Here is a 21,192-nt window from a genome sequence, read left to right on the forward strand (position 1 = left end):
AAATAAATGACAAAAAATACATAAAATAATAATAATTGCCTAGTTGATCAGTTGAACTTGATGTGATAATATAAGAGGTCTGACACATGAATCCACTTATGGGCCTTGTTTTACAATGTTGTAATGGACAATATTTTGCGTCATTCTTTTAGATTTCCATTACAACAATGAACTCATAAGGAATTAGGTTATCAGACCTGTAAATAAGTGCACGTAGGTTGAACTTCAATTTGACTTTTTCAACATCTGGTATATCCCGAGAAAATAGCGTTTTGAGAAGATGGGTCACATATAAGATAAAATCCCGGGGGGGGGGGGGGGGGGAACAAACAAACAAACAAACAAAGGAACAAAAAGAAACGAGGACACGAAGAAAATAATATAAAAGGGAAATGAGATTAACATTATATAAATGAATAGTTTCAAATGGTGTTTACTTATTCTTAAATATGTTCACCTCGGTTTCAAGGGGACTTGTATCAATGATAATTGATTGATAACATGTCACATGTTATATTGTTACCAAAGTTGTTATTGTCTCATTGTTGTGGTGAAAATACATCCGAACCAATGTCAAAGAAATTCGTCTTCCAACTCTTATTTTCCCCTATTAACGATTCTCTGCGGCGATGTGGTCTAGTGGTATGACACTCGCTTTCGGATCGGAAGGTTCTTTGCGTCCTTGGAAAAGGCTCTTTACTCACATTCTCTCACCGTACTCATGTGTAAAATGAGTACCCGGTCGTTAACAGCGTTGTCTTTGTCCGATTAACTGTAATATCGCCTAACAGTCAACAGGCGTCATGTCCCGTCCTACATGTTAAATGTTGCTGTTGACCAGGGACCCCTTGTAAAGCGCTTTGAGCACATTTAATGGATATTGCGCTATATAAAGCTCAATAAATTATTATTCTCTCCAGTAGATCAAATACAACAGAGTACTGTGTCAATGGAAAATAACGAAGATGTTGAAAATAAAAGCAGAGCGACATGAGTATCTAGTCCATAACCATCATAATATTTTGCCTGCTACCCGTAGCAGTTTGTGAGTATTTATCACAAAATTTAGTCACGCTGATGAAGAATTGCATAGAAACACCCGTCGCCACTCTGTATGTTTGTCCTTTTCCTTCGCCTGTGTTAAAATTGTGGGTGAAGCTCAGAATCTTTGGGGCTGCTTGTTTCGGGTTAGTGACAGGCAAGTGATAGATATGGAGTTATATCTATAGCCACATTGAGTACATGCCTTCCATCTCTCCAGTTAGTGAACAATCATAATGGTTTGGCTGGCGTATACATATTTGCAGGTCTGATAACCAAACGCCATTATGGGCTTGGTTGTAAGGGCCAATGTTTTGCGTTGGTTTGAGAGTATTTCCATTACAACAATGAGTAACAATTTGGATTATCAGTGATCAGACCTGCAAATAAGTCCATGTCGGGTTTTGGCCACAGCGACACATGACGTAAAATTACAGATACATTGAGCGTCGGAATGCCCTTTTTGAATCAATGTGTGTCAAAAAATAGTGAAAGATGTCAAAAATCTGGAAGGCTCACAATCTCGGCTGGTCGGAAAGATATATTTACTACCCCTGTTGCCTAAGTGTTTGCTACATATCTTATCGTGACTATGTTATGTTTGCCTTCTTTTGGTAAAGGGTGCTTGAAGATAAGGGATAGGTACATACATGGAGTCACAACTCGTTGAATCTGGTTCAATCAGGTTATCTTGTAACCTGAGAAATATAAATTATCAGTATAAACATCCCAGTGATTTGACTGGCTAGTTTTATTTCTTTTTAATCAATAGGTAAGTCATTAAAACTTAAAACACGCCCGCCCGCGCATGATCCACATTGATCCACGATCCGTAAAAAGTGGTGGGTTTTACAATTTGGTGAACTTTGGCCTCTCAAAGGTCACAATTTAGGTTCAACTGCAAATGCCAACTTGGCTTATTTAGAGCAAAATTGTCATATGTCTTCTTTATACCTCTGCTTGCGTGAGGGCAATTCATGTAGTCAAAGACAAATTAAGTACATATTGTTAGAGAAGCACTGTTTAAAAAGAAAAAAAAAAGAAAGAAAGAAAGCTAGAAAGAAAGAAAGAAAGAAAGAGAGAGAGAGAGAGAGAAAGAGAGAGAGAGAGAGAGAGAGAGAGAGAGAGAGAGAGAGAGAGAGGGTGGGGGGGGGGGGGGGGGGCAAAATCAAACGGTGCTGCTTTCATTTGATCGAGACAGCCAAGTGAGTTATGCATTGAAATCGCACCTGGCGGTCTCGGGCTCAAGCCATGCTCTCGCAGTTCGCCTTTTCATAGGAAAAAAAAATTGCCCCAATTGTTGACTAGGCGGCACTGCACTGCGGTGGACGCCTTGATTATCTCGGGTATTTTTCGAGATGGTCCCAAAGACAAATGTTCCCTTAGAGTAAGTGAAGGGGATTTCATTTGCTATTTTTTAGAACCGATGTACCTACTGCTGATCACAGAGAATAACAATCTAATATAATCATGTGGGAAAGTGATTTTTTTTATAATTCAATACAAACTCCAAATTTAATTAAAGAAAACTGAATATATAGATGGACATGTAAATTTGACAAAAACAATTCTTAGAAGAGGTACGTATCCGACCGACGTGAACCAGGCGCAAACATTTTTGGTGTGCTCTTCTACATCTCGTATTTTTTGAAGATTCATTCCAGCTATAATTTTTTTTCGTGATCTTCTTACTATTTATCTTTGCAACAAGTGCATCACACCTGTGTCTTTTCGCGAATTAAGTATAATTATGTAAAGAAGAAGAAGAAGAAAAAGAAGAAAAAGAAAGAATTGGATTTGGCTCGACGATAATAGAACTATCCGACAATTCGTCTTCTAAAGTAGCCAAGTACCCAACCCCCTCCCCCTGCTCCTTACTCCTTTCCCTTTGGCTCTCTCACAACGTCGGCAGGCAACGACAATTAATTTTGGTTCTTGTTCATTGAGTCAAAATAATTTACACATAAATATTTTGCAGCATTGCAAATCAAAATGGATACCGCTGGAAAAGTAAGTGCTCGCTTATCATAAGCATTTAAATGTAATGTTAGTCCGTCAATATGCCCCATGGCCATGATATTTTCCTCGTTCTCAGGCTCAGCAGACCAGCCAGCAGCAAGCAGGCCGTGGTCATGACTTCGTTTTGTTTTATTTAGACTTGTTCAAGACGATTTTAACTTTAACTCACTTAGAAGCTTACAACTTACAAAAAATGCGAGGTTCACTTTTGATCAATAGAGCAGTAGCAGTAGTGACGACTATTCACTTCACTGAAGACTAGACGGCCACCGTGACTGTTGTGATGGGCACCAGTGAAAATGATGTGTAAGAGTGTAAGTGTGTGTATGTAAGTATAAGTATAAGGTCTACAGTCTCCAGACACCCAGCTGAAAGAAATTCAGTTATATAAAAAAAAATAGTCTTTCACAGAGCCAATTGGCCCATGGAGTTTGAGCTGTAGTTTAACCTGCTATACTGGCTATACCGTGAAAAGTGTCAATAGCAATTGCTCACTATCCTTTTGCCTTTTGATTTTGATATTGATAGGACGATAGTCTGTCACAAAGTAGTTCCACCAGATTTAACAGAAGCAGCTACTCAATCACTGCAGGGTGGACAAGGGGCTCAGAAAAAAAAATCTCAACTTCACTTGGGATCAATCTTACCTTTATGTGTGAAGCGAGTGCTCTACCAATTGAGCCCCATGTTTTCAAATTAAAGGGTTGATTTATTATTTTCTAATATTAGGCCTATTCACTATCTCCCCCTATTGATTCGAATTTCTCATACACACCTAAAGGCAAGCTCATAACTGGTGTGGTTATGATTATTTTGGATCAGATTAAGAGGACTTGGTTTATAGATAGAACGAAGTTGGCGTCACTCAGGCCTTTGTTATTGTTTCTTGCCATCCATGTTTAAAGCTTAATAGTAATTCTCACATAACTGTATTAATTAACCAGACTATAAAAGTTCATGGTTACACATAGTTTTGTATGTCGGTCCGTTATACTTCCGAATGGCAATGTTATGAGCTTTTTAGCTAAGCACATACTATCTATAGTATTTCACATTGTTTAAAAACTGCGAAAGAGAATAATTTGATCAATATTTGTTTTACTCCAGGTTATCACATGTAAAGCAGCCGTTGCATGGGAGGCCAAGACACCCTTGGTAATTGAAACCATAGAAGTGGCACCACCCAAGAAAGGTGAAGTTCGTGTGAAGGTATGTGTATTTCAAATTAAAATCTTGTCAGAATTGAAGTTTCATTTTGTTCTGGTTGGTATAGTTAGTTTTATTGTGTCTTTTTCAACTGATTCATCAGTCTTGATCTGGAGTGTGAGTTGCAAGACATACTATTTGTACCCAAAACCAAAATGCTGTTGGACAAGGGTTTGACTTGTGGAAATCAAACTTCAATGAGTCATTTGATTTAGTTTGTGATCTGAGATTGATGAGAGCGAGATCCTAAGTTATGGTCCCACTGTTGTCTGCTTGGATAAATCCCTTTACAAACATAATCCCTCAAAACTAAGGCATCATTAGGGCATTGTCAGACGTCATTTGAGAATCAATGCGACTACAAAGTTACCAAAAAGGGCTCTGTTGCATTCAAAATGTATACTGAGTGCATGGAAAATGACATTGCTGAACGATTCGGGTTTGTGTCCTCTAAATGTGTGTCTTATCATTAAAAGATGGCTTTAAAAATGGCTTTCAATACCAAAGGTATTTATTTTATCAATAACTGATTTGTGATATCAAGATTTATTGGTTTTTGCCACTCTTGAAAGTCAATATTATTATTATGATGATTATTATCATCATCATCATCATCATCATCATCATCATCATCATCATCATCATCATCATCATCATCTTCTACTGCTGTTCACAACATATCTACTATTTTTCATTTAAAACAACAGATTTTAGCTACAGGTGTGTGTCACACTGATGCTTACACATTGGGAGGTAACGATTCTGAAGGTCGTTTCCCTGTTGTGCTGGGACACGAGGGTGGTGGTATTGTTGAGAGTGTTGGAGAAGGAGTCACTTCTGTTGTCCCAGGTAATGAAATTGATTGACGTCATTGATTTTTAGAAAGAAATATGTGTACATTAATCAGTTTTGAGATTTTTGGTTATGGAATGAAAACGAAAATTTATTCTCATCTGAGTTTTTCTCATGTACTAACTGCTGCTCTGTTATTTCTTAACGTAAGTTTTCCTGTTTTTTTCCTTGTGACGTGTTGAACAAAACAGTCTGTTTTTTCTTGTGGCATTGAGAGATTAATATTGATGGTTTGACTGGATATATATTCTTGCAGCATCACAAAAACATTTTGTAAGAGCCCATGAGACAAATAATACTGCGAATCCAGTTCTATGAATATTTACATTCTCATTGTCTTAAATGCTGGAATGAGTGATAATGAAAAACTCTTCAACCTATTTTGACTGATTTCATATACTGCACTCGTGTGTAGATATTGGACTCCAACATATGGCACTTTCACTCATGATTTCCGTGTTGTATTTGTTTTGAATGAGCCTTCTTCATGCATGTGAAGAATGTCTTCATCAGTGCTGGCAGTTGTTTGAGTGTGGCCGTCTTTGTCAAAATCAGCTTGTGGTGTAGTGTAAGCGATAGACTGACATTGGAGATGTGGTTAACATCTTGGTACCCTGTTTACATCAGATCAAGCTTCCAAATGTCCAAGTCCAAGAAACCTTGTTCTTCACAGTTCCGTTAAAAAAAATCTTAATTTAGAAATTTTAGAAGACATCTAGATTTTGATCTCAGAGCAAGTTAACAATCTAATAGACAACTGAAAGCTGGTTTAGATGTCAGATAAGGTCCAGAAATGTGCAAATTATTAAAACTACGGTAAAATTTGCTTCCGTCAATTCATTATTTTGTGTGCTGTTTTACTTTTGCCAAATAGGAATCATTAAGTGATTACATTCAAACCATCATATTTCACTTCAATTAATGCATATATGAGTATGTTTGGTACTGTTATGCGCAAAATTGAATTTCTTGTATCATCCATGGAGAACACATCAAAATTTTAACATTACATTTGATCATGTTCTAATATATTGACACACAAAATGTTTTATAAATAAGATTAAATAACTTTTATTCAGTAACATTTGCAATAATATGTTGTTTCATAAGGAAACAGAGGAGCAACTGCTAGGTTGGGTTCCTGGCCTCCCATAGTGGGCAGGGTGGCACTTACTGTGTCTTCTATCCCCCTATATCTGTTTTCCAATTTGCTTTCTGTCTTTGTCTTGGAATGAGATTACTTGGTTTTGCCCTGGCACTGGCCATCGTGCTTGGCTGGGAGGGAAACAGTCAAATGCATAGTTATTGTTTTGTGAGATGATATTGTTTTCCTTGTTATGTATTGCTTTGTTTGTTATTTTGAATGTATAATGTAAACATTTGAGTGTATTCCTCTCTTAAGTACATTGATTGTGTGCTCTTGGAATCTACATCTGTTCCCTATTTGAACTAATTCCTCTCTCTTACTTTTTCCTCGTCCTTTTAATTGTAGTTCTAGAATCTTACTATCCAATTTTCTTACTGATATGACCTAAATGTGTTGCAAGCGCCTTAAAACCCTTAAAAACAAAAACAAACAAGAAATATCATGATTGAATTTAATCTCTCTCTCTCTTTGTTGACAGGCGATCATGTCATTCCATGCTACACACCTCAGTGCTACAATTGCAGTTACTGTAAGAATCCCAAAACCAACCTTTGTCAGGCAATCAGGTGAGAATATATGGAAGACAAGATGCCCCCAGAAAATAACCGAGTCATTCTTGTTCAGAACAATAAGAGATTTATCTTTAACTTAGGATTGCTTGCTTAACTCTCTCCTTACTGACCCTTTTCCGGATTTTCCTCAAAACATCATTATCACACAACATGGTATAGAAGTGTAAAACTCTAACTCAAAGGGTATAAGAACACGCTATATATTTTGTTTAGTGCTTATAAATATAACAACAATATTCTTCAAAATGTTGGTTGTTTCGTAACGAATGTGATGATTTTCCTATAGCTGGTAAGGAGAGGGTTAGCATGTTCACAATATTAATGAAAGTACTGAAAAATATACAACATTCAATTAATCTTCTAAACCTGACATGTTTGAATTTCAAGAGAATGGAACATAAGATGGTCTCTTAATTATTTTTATTTTTTCCAAAAAATTTCTAATATCTTTGGTCTCTGGGACAAACCACAGATTTTCTATAACATTTATGTTTCAGTGCAGACGTGATGAGTTTGTGTATAAAACCATTTTCATTTTCATTTTTTTTTATAAATCATGTTCTCGAAGATGCTCTTTGTTTTGAGGAAATTGTGACGCAGAAATGGTCATTACAGTCTAGTCGACAGTCTTGCTGTTCCATCAGATTTTTTTTTTCAGAACACTCCGAATTTTCAAGGGAATTCTTATTAGGGGGGGGGGGGGGGGGGCGGCGGCTCCTTGTGTTTGATTTGTACTTAAATATTTTGATGTGACATATAACTTTCTGTTTACAAAGATTTCATTAATGTTAAGAAACATCACCCCCATCTGATTGTAGAACATGCCTGCCAACCTTTCCACTTTTGACAGAATCTTTACAAGTTTTTTATTATTTGTCCACCATTTGGCCATTGACAACAAATTTAAGATTTTATATTAGTTAGAGGCGGGATGAATTTATATAATTTAAAAAGAATTTGTAATTTTACTCCTTACTCTGTAATATTTGTGGGAGGTGAATATGCTCTCTTTTTTCTGGCATGCTGTGCTTTATTTTGATATTTTTTATTTTTTGCTTGTTTCTGTTTTAAGGACATATTCCCTCTTTCTGAGAGATCAAGCGCGCCATACCAACAGGTCTTGATGGGTGATGATGATGATGATGACATGTGGTGGTGATGGTTAGTGTTTATGGCAGTAATGGTGACAAAGTCAATGATAATCATAATAATGATGATGATGATGATGATGATGATACTGACATAACCCATTAAATAGAGAAAATATGGAATTAATACACAATTCATGAAATGTTGTCCCCGTCACATGGGTTTAATTGCTGGGACACTGGTGGGTGGGGTTCCTGACCTCCCATAGTGGGCAGGGGGGTACTTGCTGTGTCTTCTATCCCCCTATAATATCTGTTTTCCAACTTGCTTTCTGTCTTTGTCATGGAATGAGGTTACTTGGTTTTGTCCTGACGCTGGCCGGAGTTCTCGGCTGGGAGGGAAACAGTCAAATGCATAGTTATTGATTTGGGAGGTGATATTTTTTCCTTGTAAATCATCTCTCTGATATGTATTTATTATATTTGTTATTTTGAATGTATAATGTAAGCATTTGAGTGTATTCCTCTTTGTTGGATCTTGTGCTTTTGTCTGGACGAGACTTATAGGTGATCTCAAACTTAGTACATTGGTGGTGTGCTCTTGGAATCTAAATCTGATCACTATTTGTTCCCTGTTCCCCTTTGTCTTACTTTTTCTTGGGTGCTTTAATTGTAATTTTAGAACTTTTTACTATCCCATTTTTCTTTTTACTGGCGCTGATATAATCTAAATGTGTTGCAAGCGCCATAAATCCCTTAAAAACATAAAAACAAAAACAATTGCTGGGCCAAAAAAACAACAACAAAAAACCATCTTTCATTCTTTTCTTCCACCTTCTACACCAATTAAAATTTTATCAGCATCACCACCAATACTGCTGCCTCGACAACAAAAAGGTTTAAATCCAATTGTGACATGCAGCTTAGACAGCACCTCCCACATCCCAACACCCACTCTAGCTGCAACTGTAACTGACTTGATAATATTTAATTTTTGTATTTACCCTATTTGAGAAAAAGTAAGGGCTGTAAGCTGCAGCCAAAAGCAACGTTTGATTTGGATCTAAACAATGAGTAATGACAAGAATATTAATTCTCGGAAAATCTCCTTTAAAGATTTATCATTTGATTCTAATTAGATTCTAATTGATTCTAATTAGAATCAAATAAAAGAAAACTAAAAATGAATTCACAACCTATGTGTATCTTGGTAGTGCAATTTCAATCATTTTATGACCTTGTTACATTTTAAAATACATTTTAGAAGATAAAAATGTCTTCCTCCATTGCCATTTGAAAGTGTTTTGAGTCTACTAAAAAAGGAAGAAATCACAGCATTAAAGCTATTTTAAAAATTATTATAGAGTTTTAGATTTGGATTTTCGAGCTGAGGGGAAAAAAAATCTTGACTTCACTTGGGATCGATATCTCATTCCCTTTATGTATGAATCGAGTGCTCTACGTTCTGAGCTACCAGGACCCCATTATTTGTATGTGTTAGCTATTTTGCTTATGCTAAGAATGGTTCGCAGATTTTGAAAAGAAAACCGTAATCACTGAAAACTCATTTTATACAGAGCAACACAAGGTCAAGGTGTGATGCCCGATGGAACTACTCGATTTACGTGTAAAGGCAAGGAAGTGTTCCATTTCATGGGGACCTCCACCTTCTCGGAGTACACGGTGTGTGCTGAAATATCTATTGCAAAGGTATGTTATTTTATTCTGCATTTACTTAGTACTGCCATTACGCTACATGGTTGTATTGTTGTTTTTTTTTTTTTTTTGTTTTCTTTTTCCATTAAACATTTTATGACTGCTTAAGTTAATATGTAAAAGAATTACTTTAATGGAAAGGCTATCTTCTTATTAAAACGTCATTAGATGTTCTCTTTATTGAAAAGAATAATTCATCATCATCATCATCATCATCATTAGTATTATTATTATTATTATTATTATCATCATCATCATCATCATCATCATCATCATCATCCATCATTATATTATTATTATTATTATTATTATTATTATTATTATTATTATTATTATTATTATTATTATTATTATTATTATTGATGATGAAAATACACAAGGAGAAACATTTGAATCTTTAAAAAATTTACTTTCTCTGCTTTCATTTTAAAAAAAAGTATATTAATCATTTGCCAGTGCTGTTCATTCATCTTTTATTATTTTATGAATTACTTTTGATCCATTAAGGCTTTGAATCTTATTCAATCTTATTCAGGTAAACCAAAGTGCACCTTTGGAAAAAGTCTGCCTGTTGGGATGTGGCATTTCCACTGGGTACGGTGCTGCTCTAAACACGGCAAAGGTAACCGTAGATTCTGATTAAATGATAGTCTAATGGGTTATCGACACAATATTTCTTAAAACGATAACGATTGTTTCGGTGTATTATTTATTATTATTGAGTTATTGCCCTTGGTGGTTTTAGAACCAGTATTATATCTGCATGAATAATACAATGAATTACTTATAAATACTTCTAAATAATGTCCGGATTTATTTTGCTTTATGAATGTATTATATTCCTATTGTTAGTAACTATGCAAGTGCGTTGGCCTTATATTACAAAAAGTAATGTGTTTGTAAATATGTTTATTTAATGAGTGTCTTCCTTGTCCTTAATGGTATGCATATGATCACATCATGGATTTGTTATATGTTATGATTATGATCAAGTGCTTTAAAATTCAGGGGATAATGAAAATTCAGTACTTTGTATTGAAGAAATGAATGGTTTCTATTAATAATGAATATTTTGTGCTTTCAGGTAGAACCAGGTTCTGTTTGTGCTGTATGGGGTCTGGGTGCTGTTGGTCTTGCCGTGATGATGGGCTGTAAGAAGGCTGGTGCCAGTAGAGTGTTTGGAATTGATATAAACCCATCCAAGTTTGAAGTGGGTACGGAAGACATAATCTTTGTCTATTCTTTTCCTCTATTCTAAACACCGCCAAATTTGTAGTTTCTTCCTCACTTTCACCTGGTGTACAATAAATGTCACCCCCCCCCCCCCCCATCGATAAAAAAAAAAATTGTAGTGTTTACAAGTTTAGCTAAGGTAACAGTACCATAAAAATTGAATATTTATTTTTTTAAAAATCATATCAAACTGTTAAAATTTTCAACCACATGTTTTCTATTCTGGAAAACACTAGATGTTTGGGCCATAGTTTGACACTGTTTTTCCTTCCCATGTTTTTTCAAAGTGAAAATTCTAACTGGAACAAAAACGAAACATGTTGTTTGACAGTGTTTATCTCATTGTAGCTGCCCAACCATGTGCACTCTACTATAGCCATGATAATAATATGGGCAATTTTTGGAATAATGATAATAACGTTTATTTTTAAAGTACAAACTCACGTTTAAATTACATCTGTAGGCACTGTGATGAAAATTGATTATAAAAATGTAATGTTGTCTTCTCTTTCCACTAAACCAGCCCGTCAGTTTGGCGGTACCGACTTCATCAACCCCAAGGACCACCCAGACAAAACAATCCAACAAGTCGTCATGGAATTGACAGATGGAGGTTTTGACTACACATTTGAATGTATTGGGAATGTTCACACTATGGTAAGTGTAACACTGCATATAATATACATAATTCTCTACTATGATATTATAGAATGAATGGAATTCAGCTTTTGTTATTGTTTTACAACCTCTAGTTGAATGATTAGTTATTACTTAATTCTCTCAATCAGACTAATATGTTAAAGTTACACATAATTTGTCGTACTATTTCCTTACTATTTCCCATTGCAAGAGACTATTGTAAACATTGATTATACTTTTCTCATGGTTCAATCGTTTTATCTAGTCACTGGGGTAGCCTAAAAGTGTCTGAACATCAACAAATGACTGAAAATAAATTGGAATGTAAAAAAATGAAACGAAGGCAACAGAAACTTGCTTTCATCTCATTATTTTTTTCTCAGATCACTGCTTGGTGTTAAATTTTTCTTTTTTCATAATTTCAAAGAATCAATGGTAAAAGCAAGTTGTACCTAATTATTGCTGTTTTCTTGAGTTTTTGTTAGAAATGGATAACTTGAATGATATCATTGAAGAAGTTAAAAGTGTTATGATAATATTAATCTATTTTGCCCCCAAAAAGACAATTTGTTTTAGTTTGCAATGCAGACATGACATGATAAACTATCAAGTCACAATATCCCGTCACACAGACAAAACATACTGGGTAGGGTTCCTGACCTCCCATAGTGGGCAGGGAGGCCCTTACTCGTGTCTTCTATCCCTGTTTTCCATCTTGCTTTTTGTCTTTGTCTTGGAATGCTATTTCTTGGTTTTGTCCTGGTCCTGGCCGGATAACCTGGCTGAGAGGGAAACAGTCCAATGTATAGTTAGTTTCGGGAGATGGTATTTTTTCCTTGTAAATCATCTCTCTGTTATGCACTCTATTATGTTTTGTTCACATATTATATATGATTGGTAAACATTTGAGTGTATCCCTCTTAGTTGGGACCTCTGCTTGTGTCTGGATGAGACTATTAGGTGATCTCAAACTAAGTACTTTGATGGTGTGCTCTTGGAATCTACATCTATTTCCTATTTGAACCAATTCCCCTTTGTCTTACCTTTTCTTACCTTCAATCGTAATTCTAGAACTTTTTAATATCCCATTTTCTACCCTTTTAATGGCGCTGATATGACCTTACTTAATGTATTGAAAACATTGTAAAACCCGTAAAAACAGACATAACATGTCCTTCGCATATTACAGTAGCACACTCACATACACACAACACTTGCACATACAATTAACAGGGCAAGGGCACAAACATAATCCGATATGAGCAATCAAATTACATTTCAAAATGTTGTGGTATTAGACAAATACACATGCATATTTTAAAAGATTCATGTCAAGCACTATGGTAAGATACACTCACAAAGTGCGACCATGTGGTCTTGTGGTATGACACTCACCTTCGGATCGGAAGGTCCTGGGTTTGAGCCCCACTCTGAGTGGTGCATAGTTCTTGGAAAAGGCTCTTTACTCACATTCTCTCACCATACTCCGGTGTAAAATAAGTACCTGGTCGTTAATAGCGTTGTCTCTGTCGGATAAAGATATATATCGCATAATAGGTGTCATATCTTATCCTACGGGTTAAAGTGTTGCTGTTGCCCAGTGACCCTTTGTAAAGCACTTTAAACATGTTTAGTGGATATTGCATTATATAAAAGCTTAAGTTTTGTTTGGGTTTTTTTTTTTAAAAGTTACTTGTTGAGGTCTTAATAGGGACAATGAACATGTAAATGCACAGTACTTAGGAAACTTACATATGAGAGAGGCTGATATTAATAATATTTAGGATTGTTTGTTATTGGAGTTAAGGTAACCGATTGCTGCTGGGATAAAAGTGGGTAGATGATATATTATTTTGTCTCCATTTTCTCATATCACTCCATGTGTGGTACAGCGCCAAGCGTTAGAGTGTTGTCACAAGGGTTGGGGAGAGTCCACCGTCATCGGTGTGGCTGCTGCTGGCCAGGAAATCAGCACCAGGCCATTCCAATTGGTCACTGGAAGAGTCTGGAGAGGAACAGCTTTTGGAGGTAAGGGATAATTTACCAGGAATGTCTTTTTTTTACATCCATCTGAACATTTCCATCCGAACAGGCTTGTCATATTTAAATGATTAATGGAATGAGCATGACACACCCTCTGTTGGATATGGTACCAATTTGGGCAGCGTGCCGGCTCATCGGTATGGTCATTGCTTCGTACCTGAAAGGTTATGAGTTCAATCAACCCCGGCTTCGCTGTTTGGCCTTGAGCAAGTCACCTCGCCCTCGCTCACTTTGCGGCACTGCTCTGCGGCTGACGTCTGGGTTATTCCAGGCTTCCCTTGAAATAGACCCTAAAGACAAATTTGCCCATAGGGATGAATAAAGGGAATTTTATTTTTTATTTTTATTTTATCATATTGAAATAGTAATGAATTTGTTTTCAAACTGTTTCAAAGAACATGTTTTTTATTACTTCCCTTGCCAGGATATAAGAGCCGTGACTCTGTACCCAAGTTGGTGGAGGCTTACCTGAATAAGGAGCTCAAAGTAGATGAGTTCATCAGCTTCAACGTTCCCCTGGAAGATATCAACTTAGCATTTGACTATATGCACCAAGGAAAGAGGTAATTTGATCTTTGTCTTGAAAGTGGAAAAGTCAAATGAATTTCCTTTTTTTGTTTGAGAAATGGCTATTCTTATTTTTTTTTTAATGTTTTTAATTTGGTTATTTATTTTGATTTTTTAAGCATTTACAGTGAAACTTCACTGTAACCATCCCATTTTCATCGCTATTTAAATAATAAGCATGGACTGTATTGAGCAAAAGCGGGCATTTAGTACTTTTATTTTAGTATTTTTTTTATTTTGCAAGCACAATAAAACCATGATGTTCCCTCTTTTACAACACTAGGAAGTCTTGACTATAACGAAAAGTTTATAGGCGAGTTAGAGAAAATTACTTTCTCGATGAAGTGCAAAGGACAGATAATTTATGTTTTATATAGCCATACCCGCCCCCCACAACACAAGTGTTGCGTTTATTCAGTCATGAAGCTGAGACAGGATTGGATTGGATTGGATTCAGGGGTTAAATGGGTGAATGGATAAGGCGTAAGAAACCGGATCTTTATTGCCTGTAATAATGTAGCAACAACTTTCCACTTGTAGAGAGGTTGTGATTACTTTTTAATTGTAGAATTATCGTTACACTTTAAAAAGTTTTCCAAATGTTGAACAGATGAGGATCACAACAAAGTACTCAAGAATTACACACTTTTATCAATAGCAACAGTTTGTAGATCAGCACAATGTTGAGTACAGATCACAAGTGTCAATCATATTCATAAACTGACACTTGCCTAAATTATTTGATGATATTAATAATAATAATAATAATAATAATAATAATAATAATAAATAATAATAATAATAATAATAATAATAATAAAAAACAATAATAATATAAATAAAAATAATAATAATAATAATAATAATAATAATAATAATAATATAATAATAATAATAATAATAATAATAATAATAATAATAATAATAATAATAAAAATAACAACAACAATAATAATATAAATAAAATAATAATAATAATAATAATAATAATAATATAATAATAATAATAATAATAATAATAATAATAATAATAATAATAATAATAATACTGAACTCCCTCACACCTTCTCATGCTTACTTATAATATAGTAATATCGTAGAAGGTTGTACAGACACAGTGCGTCTTTCTAAGATACATTAAATTACCCAAGACTAGATTTATTTTATATAGGTTACCTTATGCGATGTCAACCAGCTGTTTATTGTTGCTTAAATGCAGCATAGAGATGAACAGGAATCACTTAATTCTCTATGACAGACTTCAAAATTTAAAAACATACAGTCTGTGTATAGCTTACATTACTTGCTTTGCAGAGTTCTTTTGATTTAAGCTTGAAGCAAATACTTCGAGAAAAGTTGTAAGATTAATAAACATTATTTAATAATAATAATAATTTATACTTTATTCATCAAAAAAAAATGGACATTCGTTTACAGACATGGCATGCATAAAAATGTATAAACACAAAGTTGAGAATATATGGCGACAATGTATACATATATAATATATGCAAACGCACAAAAATGTAAAAATATACAACCAAGAACCAATAACAACACTTAATATATTAATTTGATAAATTGAGATAGGCCATACCTCTGGCCTTTGGTCCAAACTCGTATGTGTATATTTAAAAGATAGTATTTAATTTAAATCACCGTTGCGCGTTAAAAATTCGAACACCATGTGGCAAAAATGAATTAAGGTGACGTGTTGTTTATTATATATTTTATCCTTATATTTTTCCATTTCTTTTACAGCATCCGGTCTGTTGTCAACTTCAAATCGGAGTAAAACGACGAGATTCACACCATTGTGATGTCGCAGACAGGGATTTGTGACGTCAGAACACGAAATGGATGTTAGTGGTTTTTAAATTGGAAAAACTTTGTTTCGCGATTCGTTTGCAGCATGTGACCTTTGAACCTGACAACACGTTTGTGATTGGTTTCCATTATAACAGAGATGTTAGGTTTAATGTATGAATGAATGGATGAAGTTGTTAAGAATGTTGGTGATTTTTCATGTAGTTTGTCATCCTGATTTTTCTGGGAAATTCGTCAATATGCAGATTGAACAATCGGCGATACAGGATGATAATGTTATGAAATTGTTTTGTTTTTGTTATCTCTTGAATCAGATGAATTTTATTTTTTTTTGGATAGAACAATAACTTTGGTGAAGAAAAAACAAATCATATATGTATTAATCAATTGAATCCATGATCGACATCGACAAATAATTCAGTATTGCATGGTTCTCAAAAAAATGTTATCTATTATTATTGTGCCCTATACTTACGCAGATTATCCAATTTGTTTTACAGACAATTTACTAAACTAGGCCTGTAAAAGAAAGGTTTCAATTTAAGTCCTTGTGCCATTAAAAATAAAGCCCCCCAATAAACTGTTACCCCTTTATAAAATATTGTTGTCGCTTCTTTTTTATTTTTTTAATTGTAATTTTTCCTTGATAACTATTTTCAAAAAGTTTATGTGTCAGTTTAAATGTAAGTGCCTTCAAAACAAACAAAGACTATCATTTATTATAATTTACTTGAATTCTATAGGTTTGTCAGATGTCGTCAGGAATGTTTATAATAAAAGCTTTTTTAAGAGTTTGGTTACTTAAATATTTATCACTGACCCTTCAAAATTTATCATCGAATTTAGCTTCAGCTGTTTTGTTGTTGTTTTTTTTTTTTTTGTGGCTTTGAATTTTCTTCCATTCTACATGTCACAATTACGTCTTTGAGTTCAAATTAGGCGGGGATCAATCGGTAAACATTGATTTTAAGATAGAAGTTAATTTTCACTAGTAAAGAAGAAAATTCAAAAAATTTTGTTTATCTCATGAGTCGAGGATAAGGAATATGACTTGTCATAATTATGTCTTTTTGTACTGACTGAACTTGATAATGTTACTTATATTTCCCAAAATATTGAATTTTATTTCTTTTTTTTTGTTGTTGTCCATTAGTTCTTGTGAATCATTCTGATTCTGACAATTGGGCATTATTTCGATCCCAATGTGGTGGAAAACATTTAACATAGTATATTATTCGATTTATTATCGCAAGTTTCTCATTTATTATTGAAGCCAGTGCCCTAACTTGTGGCAAATAAAAATTTGATGTGATTCTCTTTCTTGATTATTTAAAGAATATTATAGTAATAAAGAATTATTTTATATGAATATACAAAGAGGCAATGCTGTACTTGTGAGGCAGTTTGTGGTTGATTTTGGAAATTGAATTAACCCAATATATTATGGTTCTTTATCCCTTCCCGTTTTTGAGGTCATGTTTATTTTGTGATAGGAGGTTGCCATAATGAAAATGCAAGTCTTCATTTATTCAATATTTTTTTTACCCATTTTTATAAAATTAATTCATGGCATTTGATTTCAATAAAGAATGAAACGCTTTACTTATCGTGGTTGTGATTGTTTCTTCCCATTATCAGTATCGTCATGTAAAGGAGGAAATTAGGGTACGGTCCTGAATGGGGTTCCTGACCTACCATAGTGGGCAGGGAGGTACAATTTGTGTCTTCTAGCCCCGTATATCTGTTTTCCAACTTGCATTGTCTTTGTCTTGGCATGAGATTACTTGGTTTTGTCCTGGCCCTGGCTGGGAGAGAAACAGTCAAATGCATAGTTATTGTTCTGGGAGATGATATTTTTTGTCTTGTAAATCATCTCTCTGTTATGCATTGTATTAATTTTTGTGTTATATATATAATAATAATTTGTAAACATTTGAGTGGATTCCTCTAAGTGGGGGCCTATGCTTTTGTCTGGATGGGACTTTTAGTGATCTCAAGCTAAGTACTTTGATAATGTGCTCTTGGAATCTACATGTTTCCTATTTGAACCAATTCCCCTTTGTCCCACCTTTTCTTGGGTGCTTTAATTGTAATTCTAGAACTTTTTACTATCCCAATTTCTTCTTTTTACTGGCGCTGATATGACCTTAATGTGTTGCAAGGATGGGAGCATCACCCTTGAATCATATACCTATGATGTTCGCATGGGTGTACGATCCGATAGTGATGTCGTTTCTTCTTCTCTTTACTAGCCTATCCTGCTTCTTTGGTTTGTGATTGTATTTTTGACAGGGGATATTTTTTTTTCTGTAAATCTTCTGTAAATGTTTGTTCTTGGTTATTTATAATTTAGCTTATATCTTTAGGTTATGATTTTGATTTACATTTGTACTATTTTTGTTAGATTGCTTGTTTTTTTTGTTTCAGCGGTCTCTCATATAACCTCAATTGTGTTGGAAGAGACCTAAAGCAACAAACAAACAAACAAAAATGTGTTGCAAGCGCCGTAAAACCCTTAAACTGGGTGGGGTTTCTACCTCCCATAGTGGGCAGGGAGGTACTTGCTGCGTCTTATATCCCCTATGTCTTTTTTCCAACTTGCTTTCTGTCTTTGTCTTGGAATGAGATTACTTGGTTTTGTCCTGGCCCTGGCCTGAGTCCTAGCTGGGAGGGAAACAGTCAAATGCATAGTTATTGTTTTGGGAGATGATATTTTTTTTCCTTGTAAATCATCTCTCTGTTATGTATTATGATGTTTGTTATTTTTAATGTATAATGTAAGCATTTGAGTGTATTCCTCTTTGTTGGATTTTGTGCTTGTGTCCGGATGAGACTTATAGGTGATCTCAAACTAAGTTCATTGATGGTTTGCTCTTGGAATCTGCATCTGATCCCTATTTGTTCCCAGTTCCCCTTTGTCTTCCTTTCTCTTGGGTGCTTTAATTGTAATTCTAGAACTTTTTACTATCCCATTTTCTTCCTTTTTACTGGCACTGATATAACCTAAATGTGTTGCAAGCGCCGTAAAACCCTTAAAAACAAAACAAAAACAATAAAACCCTTAAAAACAAAAACATAGGGTAGGGTCTTCTGGTCTCCCGTGGTGGGTGGATAGATTGTTCTCGCTGTGTGGGGTAGTGGGATCTTTTGGCCTCCCATGGTTTGGGGGGGGGGGGGGGGGGGTAGATTGCTCTAGCTGTGTGGGTGGTGGAATCTTTTGACCTCCTGTGGTGGATGGATAGATCGCCTTTCCTGTGTGGGGTGGTGGGATCTTTTGACCTCCCATGGCGGGTAGATCGCTTTTACCTTGTGGGGTGGTGGTGTGAATCGTGTCTCTTTTATGAACTGATCGTTTTAATTTTATTTTGAACATATCTTCTGAACATTTGAGTGTGTTTCTCTTTGTGGGATCCTGTGCTGGTATCTGGTTGAGATTTCTAGGTGATCTCAACTTAATTCATTGATGGTGTGCTTTGGAATCTACATCTGTTCCCTATTCGAACCTATTCCCTTTGCCTTACTTTTTCTCTTGGGCACTTCAATTGTAATTCTAGAATTTTTTCACTGTCCCATTTTCTTCCATTTTACTGACGCTGATATGACTTCAATGTGTCACAAGTGCCGGTAAAACCCATAAAAACCAAATTCTTGCTGTTTGGGGTGAAATCTTTTGATTTCCAATGGTTGGTGGGGATATCACCCTTGCCGTGTTTGCTATTTGGAATCAATCATTTACAGCCATTATCTGTTAAGGATGTATTAATTCTTTGGGGTAAAGTAGAGAATCATGAAACTCCACGAGAAATCAGTCAGGACGTAGAACAGGACAAGGTGAATCAGTGATTAAAAACCTTTGTGTGAAATTGCGCAGAAAAAGACCAAGGAATCAGTCATCTAAAGTAATTGTGCGTTTTGGGTGTATTATCTAGTCCTTAGGCGAAAAGAGAGAATCATGAAACACAAGAAATCAGTCATGGAGTAAACAAAAAAAAGAGGATTAAGGTGAATCAGTATACGATATGATTTAAAGGCCTTGTGCGTTAAGGGTGTATTTTAGTCCTGAGGCGAAAAGAGAGAATCATGAAATTCTTCAAGAGATCAGTCATGGCGTAGAAAATGGACAAGAAATATGCCATTTGAAGTTGAAGCCATTTTGCGTAAAGGGTGTTTTAGTCCTTAGGGAAAAAGAAAGGATCATGAAATTCCACATGAAATCAGTCATGGCGTAGAAAAAAAGGACCAAGAATCAGTCAGTTACAGGAGAGTCAATTACAAAAAGTTATTTCTTAGTTAAATCTCCTTAGATAAGTAACAAATTACCGTTGAATTTTAGCCTTTTAAAAAAATAATGTTAAATAACCCAAACCAAACAAATATTTACGTAATAATCTAACAGAAATAACAACCCACTTCTAATAAGAAAATGAAAATAACAAAGATAATTTGATGATTTTTGTTTAATTAGAACATAATTTCTAAACACAATGACAAATACAATGATAATATAAATGATAATATTTTAAAGACAATTGTGGGGGAAAAAATCTTATTTTCATTCATAACGTTCTAAAGGAATTTAAAAAAACATGGACTTATGATGAATATCTGCATTTTATGTGTCTGTTAAAGAGGAAATTACTGGATATAATCTAACTTCTTTGAGAGTGTTTCTCTCCCAAATTGTGCAGCCGTTTGAACACCTGACTGTAGAATTAGGACATGATATACGTGAACTACTCAACCAATAGATGGTATGCGCTTGGCTAAGAAGTTCACAACATTGCCATCCGGAAGTATAACTGGCCAACACACAAAACTGTGTGTAATCATGAACTTTTATAGTCTGGTTAATTCAGTTTAGTGAGAATTACTCATAAACGCGGATGGCAAAAAATAATAACAAAGACCTGAGTGACGTTAACCTTGAACTATCTATGGCCATTAAATGTGACCAACCGTCTCAAAGCGGTATTATCTCGGGATGAGCTCGCTGCTGAAAATCTAATTTTTCGCCACGGTTGGATACGAAACTTGAGGTTAATTTCTATCTCACATTAGTTTATTTATTTAGTTAGTCCCAATATAAAACCGTTTTGAGACGATGGGTCACAAATTTGCATGACGTGAGCAACCAGGCTCCAAATATAATGATTATTAATGAACCCTCTACCGATGTCTAAATTTATTCTCTATGATGATTTGAATAAATATATATTATTATTATTACCTATAAATGGCTGAG

The 21,192-nt window shown here is 34.8% G+C and overlaps 1 protein-coding gene across 1 annotated transcript; it reads left to right on the plus strand.

Moving 5' to 3' along the window:
* The first annotated feature begins 2,860 nt into the window (after positions 1-2,860).
* On the plus strand, positions 2,861-17,552 carry LOC144973505 (alcohol dehydrogenase class-3-like). Its single transcript, XM_078916015.1, has 11 exons — positions 2,861-3,051; positions 4,168-4,269; positions 4,974-5,115; positions 6,744-6,831; positions 9,503-9,635; positions 10,177-10,263; positions 10,726-10,855; positions 11,398-11,531; positions 13,406-13,541; positions 13,981-14,119; positions 15,885-17,552. Exons 1-11 carry the CDS (start codon positions 3,034-3,036, stop codon positions 15,916-15,918), a joined length of 1,143 nt encoding a protein of 380 aa, XP_078772141.1. The 5' UTR covers positions 2,861-3,033; the 3' UTR covers positions 15,919-17,552.
* Positions 17,553-21,192: the final 3,640 nt, after the last annotated feature.

This window comes from Berghia stephanieae, chromosome 5 (assembly GCF_034508935.2).
Source record: "Berghia stephanieae isolate SIO BIC M18660-M18661 chromosome 5, UCSD_Bste_1.3, whole genome shotgun sequence".
In the NCBI taxonomy this organism is placed as follows: domain Eukaryota; kingdom Metazoa; phylum Mollusca; class Gastropoda; order Nudibranchia; family Aeolidiidae; genus Berghia; species Berghia stephanieae.

Bases quoted from the DNA above. Each gene is read 5' to 3' on its own strand.
- LOC144973505 (XM_078916015.1), top strand. The intron at 9,636-10,176 runs GTATGTTATTTT...AATCTTATTCAG, and splicing joins CTGAAATATCTATTGCAAAG to GTAAACCAAAGTGCACCTTT. The intron at 10,264-10,725 runs GTAACCGTAGAT...TTGTGCTTTCAG, and splicing joins CTGCTCTAAACACGGCAAAG to GTAGAACCAGGTTCTGTTTG.